The sequence below is a fragment of the Aplysia californica genome, unplaced genomic scaffold (genome assembly GCF_000002075.1).
Source record: "Aplysia californica isolate F4 #8 unplaced genomic scaffold, AplCal3.0 scaffold00156, whole genome shotgun sequence".
Classification (NCBI taxonomy): Eukaryota; Metazoa; Mollusca; class Gastropoda; order Aplysiida; family Aplysiidae; genus Aplysia; species Aplysia californica.
The window spans coordinates 1308386-1317717 of NW_004797426.1; the positions used below are offsets into that span (position 1 = coordinate 1308386).

Genomic DNA, 9332 nt, shown 5'->3' on the forward strand with positions numbered 1-9332 from the left:
TCTCACCAACAGACACACACACACAATCTCACCAACAGACACACACACAATCTCCCCAACAGACACACACACACAATCTCACCAACCAACAGACACACACACAATCTCATGAACAGACACACACACACAATCTCACCAAAAGAATGATGGCGGAGGTCCTGGCAAACATGGCCCCTCCCACGATACAGATGAGCAGACAGATGAAGAGGGAGACGGTCGCGTACAGGTAGCGCCACCACTCGTTGTTAACCGGCAGACCGGATGAGTCGCCACTCACCAGACTGCCTGTGGATGAGAGGGGATACCTTGAGAGGTGTGGGGTGTCTACTGCACTGGTGTATTGGAAATCTTCATCCGCTTTCAGTTTGGTAAACGTTTTTTTTTAGTTTAAGTAAGAGTTTTATGGCACTTGCAACACAATAAGGTCATAAACGTGCCGAAGATTAGTTTTTAGTTTTAGTAAGAGTTTTACGGCACTTGCAACACAGCAAGGTCGTATAAGTACTGAAGATTAGAGGCGTTACAAGAGAGTAACAAACACACAAAATAGAAGGAAGGAAGATAAAGCCTATGGATGTTTGATAGGAAAGAAGGAGCAAACCACATCGGAGCACCCGCCAACCACCAACAGGTAGATGTTTTGCGGCACTCGTGACTGCATAAGATTTGAATGCCATCTAGAGACCCCCTTAAGGACTAGCCCTAGACAAGAGATCCCCGTAAAATATTCCCCCTATTCTCTCTTCAAGCGACCTACACATTCGTTTAAATCTTTAGATTACGTTTGTTTTCAAGACACTGCTTTAAGGAAATACAACATCCTAGCAGAAAGATGCCAATAAAAATTCTCCCTAGACTGAATCAAACTCGATTTTCCCGCATGCAAATGTAAAGCACTTGACCACTACACCACACATGCCTGTTTTAAATGCTGAATAATCGTTATCATTATTATTATCATTGTTATCATTATTATTACTATTTAAAGTCAACAAAGAAACCATGACAACTATATCTTCCTGTCCAGAGTGAGTAAAAAATAGCTCGCATACTCTAGTGGAGGAAACGAAACAATACTTACCACCTTCCCCAAAGTTCTGAATGATTCCCTCCACAAAGCCGGTGGTGTAGAGGGCACACGACAGAATGTTGGCCACATAGAAGAGAAACCCTATACTGCCCCCAAACTCTGGGCCCAGGGCTCTGCTTATCATGTCTGAGGGGGTCCTGGTTAAGGATTTGGCTCATTCATACTTGATTTCTTTCACAATAGAGACGGAAAACAACGCATTGCTGGTAGTGTATGATGAAAATGAAGATTATTTGCAAAACCTGTACGACATTTTTTTTTTCATTTCTTCATGAAGGAGAGTATCAGTCTTATGAGAAGACAAAAGACATGACTTCTGGCAGTCAAAACCATATTATGTATATGATACAGACAGTCGAAATTATGAAATTGTCTCAAATGGACACCCGTTGTCAAGAAGAAAAATGGCTGTCTTAAACAGGTGGCCATCTTATTTAAAACGTCATTATGTCCTAATGTATACGGTAAAAAATATGCAAGGGGGTTGGGCGGGGATGGGGAGTGGGAATAGGAAGTGGTCGCTTGTACAAGTGATCGTCTTATACAGGTGGCTGTTCAAGCGGGTTTAGCTATATATATATATATATATATATATATATATATATATATATATATATATATATATATATATATATATATATTTATATATATATATATATTTATAATATAATATATTAAGTTCTATCACCCTAACTGCCCTGAGGTGACTGTTAACACAAAAATTATGCTGAGAAATTTTGATTGGCAAAAACTTTTTGAAAGTCATCTGAAAATAAAATTGTCATTCTATTGACGTCATAGAGGGTTTGTAATATCAAAGAAATACAGAGGACTGTCAAAAAATGATAAACAGATTCATAAAAAGTTTCCCAACACTCCAGACAAAACAATGTCTAATGAAGCAGTTACTGAAGGACTCAATCTGAGCACATTATATGGGAATGAGACATTTGTCTTTCTTCTTTCTTTCAGTCTTAGTACGAGTTTTTCTGCACTGGCAAAACAGGTCATATATCAAAAGATAAGAGTTGTTACTAGAGAGTTACATACAAAGACAAAAATGAGGAGAGATAAGGAAGATAAGGATGATGGATATTTGAAAGGAAAGAAGAAGCAAACCACACTAGAGCACCCGCCATTTACACACATGAAATTTGATTATAAGCATTATATATATTCATGAAATGTTGAACTACACAACAGCCACACACAGTGTCCCCTAATGACACACGTCCTACACGACTTACTCTTGAGTTCATGTACGTGAGTGAGACATTCAACATTACCGTACAACACTAAAGCGCTACGGAGACACTCTGTCTCTGAAGGAATTCAACATAAATACCTCAGCGTGGGAAAGGCAAACTCCTGTTTTAATTCTCCTAACTCTTCTATTTCACTGGAGAAATATTCTCCTCCACGGATGTAGGCCTACTTATCATTGTCAGACTTTATGGAGGAGCTTTTATCATCATCTATAGTATATTGGTGAAAGTTCTCGTCACTTTGGTCACCTAAAACTTTCGAATCACTTAACTTTCAAATTCGAAAAAAATAACGGTGGTTCAAAATCGTTTAAACAGTGCACAGTTATATCAAGGAGTCTGAAGTCAGTGTAGTTTGATTTTCAGTTTTTCATTAGTTTCGTTTAGATCTAATCTTGGAAAAGCCAATCTTCTCAGACACCATTGTAAACAAGTGAGACTTCTGTTCACATGCAGTGCGCACTGATCCCACAATGACTTGACGATCGATTCTTTTGAGTCCGTTCATCAAACGGAGTACCAAGCTAGTTACTAATATTACAAAACTTCAACACATTATTGTTATTATTATTATCATTGTTATTACGACAACCCTTGGACACAAGACACAAAGGATACAGTAGGCTCCCCCTCCCTCCAGAGCCCCGTTTGTGGAGATGGCACAGATGGACAGGACCGTCATGACCAGGATGAAGTACGCCAGGATGAGCTGAGAAAAGGTCTCCAACAGTCCAGCTTGACCGACCACAAATCCTGAAACACAGAGAAACAACTTATTGTTATTGTTAGTTTAGTTTTTGTAAGTGTTTTGTACGGCACTTGCAACACAATAAAGTCATATAAGTGCCGAAGATTAGAGGTGTCACAAGAGAGTAACAAACACAAAAAAGGAGGAGAGAGAAGGACTATAGTTTTTTTATAGGAAAGAAGGAGCAAACCATATATTTATTGTTAGTAATGAGTTATAGTTGGGGTAAGATGGCTTTCAAGTTACAACGTATAAATTCAAACAAAAGTCTTTTGGTAGGTTGTCTTCAACATTCAATACTACAGTTTACAGCATGAACTACCAGCAAAGAAAAAGAGACAAACATGTAATTTATGACAAGTCTACGGACACATTTTACCACAACAATAAAAAAATTCACAAAGACAACAGAAACACAGAAACAAAGATGAAGCGTGCACACTTGTCGTACAATAGCACTCTCTAAACATTCACGGTAAAGATAATAGCAAAAACTTCACGACAGTTTTCGTTTTAGTTACAGTTTTACAGCACTTGCAACACAAATAGGTCAAGAAAGTGTAAAAAATTTGAGGTGTCACTAGAACGTAAAAAACAAAGAAAAGAAATAGAAAAGACAAGGATGATAGAGGTAGGAAAGCAGGAGCAGAATACACCAGAGTGCCCGCCAACCACCCACCCGATCACTCCCAGTTTAGTTGAGCTTTTTTTAGATTTACGGCACTTGCAACACAATAAGGTCATATATGTGCTGAAGACTAGGTGTGTTACAAGAGAGTAACAAACACAAAATAGAAGGAGGGGAGATAAGGACGATAGATGTTTGATAGGAAAAAACGAACAAACCACACCAGAGCACCCGCCAACCACCCACCCAGTTTAGATGATAGCAGCAACGACAGAAGTAATAACCACAGGCAAAACTCTTAGCACAGAAATAAGGGGCCAGACGAAAGCCTTGCAACATCAGAAATTCAGCGCACACATTTTATACGTTATAAATACTCGTCAGTTTTACAAAGTCTTTCTCAGATTGTAAACAGCGTGTGTGTCAAATCACAATATACAAAGTATGCATGGAAATGACTCAATTTGGTTTTTTTGAGTTCTTCACCACAGCCAATCCTTCCATGGATGAAAGCATGATTGGCGAAAAAAGAAACATTTTGAAGGCAGAAAATGCACATCATATAACATAAATATCATTCCTTCAAAACAGAATAATTTTTACTAACAGATTTGGCAGTTCAGTAATTTTTTGTTTGTTTGTTTTTAGTTAAAAGAAAGAGACGGCAGGGTCAGTCACAATTAGTTTAGTTAAATAAATAAAGAGTTTTACAGCACTTGCAATACAAAAATAGGATGACATTAAGAGTGTTGCTAGTGGTTAGGCTCTCGGACTCGCAACCGTAAGGTTGTGGGTTCGAATCCCGTCAGGGGCCCGACGTTGTGTCCTTGGGAAAGGCACTTCACACAAATTTTCCTCACTTCACCCAGGTGGGAATGGGTACCCGCCTATAGACAGCGAAAGATCTTGTCAGTTTGTTAGTATTTTAGCCCTTAAAAATCAGCTGCTTGCACTGTATGCTTCCTGGGAAGCTGAGAATGTTTCGGAGTGTTCTATGGTCTGCTGGGGTAATAATATAGTGTAAAGCGCATTGAGCCTGCTGTTGAGCGGGGATATGCGCTATACAAATGCTATTTATTATTAGTAGTAGTAAAATACCAAAAAGAAGAAGGAGGAGAACACAATTAAATAGGTCATCATATTCAATGTTGCTACAGTGTAATTATATAACAAAGAAAAGATGGAGAAGAGATTTAATAAGGACGACAGATATTTGATTGATACGAAGGGGGAAACCACACCAGAACACCCTCCAACCACCCACTTTGTCACTGTGACTGACATCGAACATGTATCAAATTGGTGCAGGACACATGGGAGCCGGCCCGCCCAATCTCCTGTTGTTGTCAATTATTTACAAAGAGAACCCATGCTCCGATGCGACTGGGAAAGGCACTAAATAAATTCTCAAATCAAAACAGTATTAAGGAACTGACTGGAAGATAAACAAGAGAGCAACTGACGTAGAAGACAAAAAAGGCAAAATAATTAAAATGAAATCCATGGAAGATGGACAAAATACATCGTCATTTCAGAACTATTTTGTCCAAAGTGTACTTTAACAGTAAAGAGGTACTTTGGACAAAATAGTCTGAGGCAATGATACATGTAGAAGAATTATTTGAAGATGAAAGACCTTCCCTCCCATAACCAAGTAACACACATGGTTCAAAATTCTTAAATCAGAGAAAGAGTTTGCATTTAAAAATGCCTAATTTAGAAGACCAAGATTATCTGACGCACTTCGTGTCATATCAGTTTAAACTGACACTCTTGACCAAATTTTCCAATGAAATCTATGACTCAGAACGTACTAAAGGGACTATTCTAATCAGCTTTTACATTATCATCCCTGTAAATTGTTTTGCTTCACTCCTGCGCACAGATCATATGCACTGCTTTGGGAGTCAAACTGCAGGACAATTTTTTTTAAACTGCAGATTACACACATGGCCACAACAAATTACTCTTACTGTTGCAAATAAATCTTTTTCATGAAAATTTGAAACCTAAATATGCAAAATATCAAATAATGGGGTAAATCCGGGAGACATGTGATGCCCCTCTGTAACCCCCCAGAGATTTATTTTAACTTCAGGAAGACATGCCCCTCCCCCTGAAACCCCTGACTCAGCTGATTGGTCCAAAGCATGGAAATTCCTTTTGTTATCGCAATTGAGGCGTAGAGAGTAATATATGAATAAATACCAATTAGATATTTCCAAAACTATTACTGCAAGAAATAAAGTTGATATTCCTGTCATACAAAGTTTAAAAACTGACAAGAAAACGGCTCTATGGATACAAGACCAGAGCATGAGATGGTAGTATAAAAGTAAAATAATACACTGTATTTTTTTTTACTCATGGACCCTTCTCATGTTCAGATCTAGAAAACAGTTCTCTTGTTCATTTTCATCTGCTTTACATGAATTTTGACTTTATATATATATACCCATTGCAAATAATTAGTTGATGAGATATAGCCTATAGAGCAGCTATATATATATATATGGATTTTTTATACGAACTATTACAATAGGACCAATGGCGAAGTAATATTTGACTATTTTTAAACAACATGGAAATGGGAGCTTTCAGGGGGGGGGCATCCCCCTGCCCTAAAAAGAATCTGGGGGGTATCAGGAGGGCGCGCCCCTGTATTTCACCACAACTTGATGTTTTGGCAATCAGGGTTAGTATTTTCTTGAAAACAATTGATTTGCAAAGGTTTTAGTGGCCATTTGCTTTCAGACCCCCACACAAAGTTGTACACACACACACACACACACACACACAAGCTCGTGCGCACGCGCACCCCACACACACACACACAAACAAGCACACACGCCTGCGAGCACATATATAGTCATACAGGACAAAAATGCTGCGCATAAAAGTAGAGGTATATACTGAAGTGTACTGTCTCAGTCTCACACTTACAGTTACAGTTGTCCATTTTCTACTAAATATGTATACTATTGATGCACTGAACACGAGAATATCAACAATCAACTTCATTTCCGATTCTGTCACAAATTAATCGACCTAAATTAAAAAGTTTTTGAAATATTTTTATGTTATGGTTTTTCATCGAGCTATATCACACTAACCCTAACTGTGTAGTAATTTACGCACTTTGGACCAATCAGGGGGCCCCTGAAGTTAAAAAAAAAATCTGGGGGTAACAGAGGTGCAACCCCCCCCCCCCCCTACCCCCGTGTTTTTAACCCATAATTTGATTCAAAGTGACTATTCGGACTCGAGTCCGAATATGAAAAAATGTTATTCGGACTCTGATTCTTGTCCAGCATGACATCACTTCCGACTTCCTGTGACTCGTGACTCCGGCTTCCTGTCCTGCCTCACTCGTGACTCGCCTCAGGCTGGGTAGAGACTGGGATCACTTCGGGCAAAATGGCATTTTGTGCAGGAGCCGAGTCTTTATCTTATGATGTTTTTGAGGCCGGCCTGAAAAGTTCTAATAAAAAATGTTTATTTGTCAAGAGGTCATCAGAAGCAATAAAGAAGGCTCGTTAGTGTGTGTCGGGGTCGGATGGGCGGCCTGCAAACGTGTGGCTGTGTGCGTGTCAGGGAGGGGGGTGGGGGGGCAATATCGGTCCAGGTGTTGAACATCGCATACAAGTCAGTCTTTTCTCCCCCCGGCAACTGATCATTATTACAATAATTTATAAGCTAGTCTTTACATAGATCTACGTAATGAATTGTGCTCTAGTCTACGGAATCAAAAGTTGCCGTATGCTCAGCTCTACACAGCAACACAACTTTTTCTAGGTAAACAATCGAGATGACACAGGCTTGTGTATTTGAACGAATCGGTCTTTTTTTTTTTACCACAGCTCATAATATGCAGGTGCCAGGTGGTCTGCTAATCTTCAATTTTACCTTTTTCTACAACAAAGAAAGTGGAAAACATGGGGTGTGGGGGGGGGGGGGGTTGATCAATGAGGCGGCGGGCATCGGATCGGCAGAAAAGGTGTGGGGGAACCTAAAAAATGGCGGAAAATAGGAAGCACTGAACGTTAGATCTATAGAACAAAGACACTTCCTTTTTTCCGGACCCGAGTCCGAATAACATTTTTTCATATTCGGACTCGAGTCCGAATAAAGACGGCCAATTTGATTTTGCAGCAAGTTTGAAATTTTCTTGAAAATAAAATTTAATTAGAAAAGATCTAATTATCAGGCCTACAAATCATTTGTCAAATGCTAAACAGTTCCAACAATTATCCCATTCAAGGATAATGACTAGATCTAGATCTCAATTATTATAAACTTACCAGCTCTCAAATAAAGAAGAGTTGAAAACATGGACATGGCAACAGGGCAAAACACGCCCATAAATGTGCCAAGTGTTCTCGTAGAAGAACCATTCCGTGAACTCGCAGAACCCTCGTTTTCAAATGGATTTGGTGGAGCAGTGCTTAAACTTCGTGTCAACCTGTGTAGGTGTTGATTTAGTCCTGATGATTCTCCATTCTCATTGTCACTACTAGAATTTGATCCAAGAGAGTATCCTGGTCTGTTCCGAATCACACTTCCATCATTTGAATTTGAATCAGATCCCAACAATCGAGTTCGTTCGGAAGCCATTTCTTCCATGCTCTCCTCAACAGCCAAATGATTAGTGCCTTGAAAATTCATAGTAGTAATATCGCTTTTTATCAATCTTTTAAATCTATGATGAACAACTATTTATGCCTAATAATATGATAATCAATCAATCACCAGCCAGACGCCAGCTAGATCTAATAATTATCGGATTCTAATCACTGAGATCAAGACTTGCATTACGATCATCTATAGAATATAATGTGTTCCTTTATCGAACTTAAGGCCTCTTGGTTCAAAAGGTTATGACTTGTGATAGGAGCTCGGCATACACTGAATGATACAGTAGCTAACTGATGACGCCCCTAGTCAAACCCTCACACACGACAGTCAGCTGATAGTGGAAGTGCTTTCCTTAGATTGTTTACCTCTTCACTTTTAACTTCCTGCTTGCTCTGCGCATGCGTACGCGTACACCTAAACATGGGGGTGGTAGACCTGTTGTTTCGCAGAGTTCAATCGGTTCGCAAATTAATTTCTAACAATGAATCAGTTTCCATGATGAAGGCCGACTTAATTTTAGAAAAACAAAACAAAACAAGTACAAGACTACCCGTGCTCTTAACTCGATCGTATTTATTCTTCTACATGTTTACTCTACATTAATTATCATTCTTCTGACATTCGAGTACGTACCAAAGATAGATTAGAGATCAAGATCGAGATCTTGTACACACATCATACATGGAATATCAATCACATCTCAGCCGCACAGTCACAACACACATAAATATAGCCTTCCCAACGTTGTATAAGTAACTGCTCGTGCTATGTTGTAGCCCAGATCACGAGACGAGGTATCATAAGATATAAAATCACGCGACGGCTAAAGCAGCGTGTGTTTGTTCTGCTGAGAGCCGGTGGGTGGAAGAGGAATTATCGTGTCGTGTAGAGATCTATGTGTGTATGTGTGTACCAGGGCGCTTGGTCGGTAACGCTCTGCTGACTCTCTCTCTCTCTCTCTCTCTC

The 9332-nt window shown here is 39.3% G+C and overlaps 1 protein-coding gene across 1 annotated transcript in view; it reads right to left on the reverse strand.

Moving 5' to 3' along the window:
* Positions 1–9323, reverse strand: part of LOC101846423 (solute carrier family 12 member 9) — a 30140-nt gene extending 20817 nt beyond the window's left edge. The window contains exons 1-4 of the mRNA XM_005097529.3: positions 8033–9323; positions 2974–3108; positions 1082–1216; positions 137–285 (exon numbers count right to left, since the gene is read on the reverse strand). Coding sequence (XP_005097586.1) covers positions 137–285; positions 1082–1216; positions 2974–3108; positions 8033–8396 — 783 coding nt within the window. The 5' untranslated portion in view covers positions 8397–9323. The remainder of the gene's footprint in view (positions 1–136; positions 286–1081; positions 1217–2973; positions 3109–8032) is intronic.
* Positions 9324–9332: the final 9 nt, after the last annotated feature.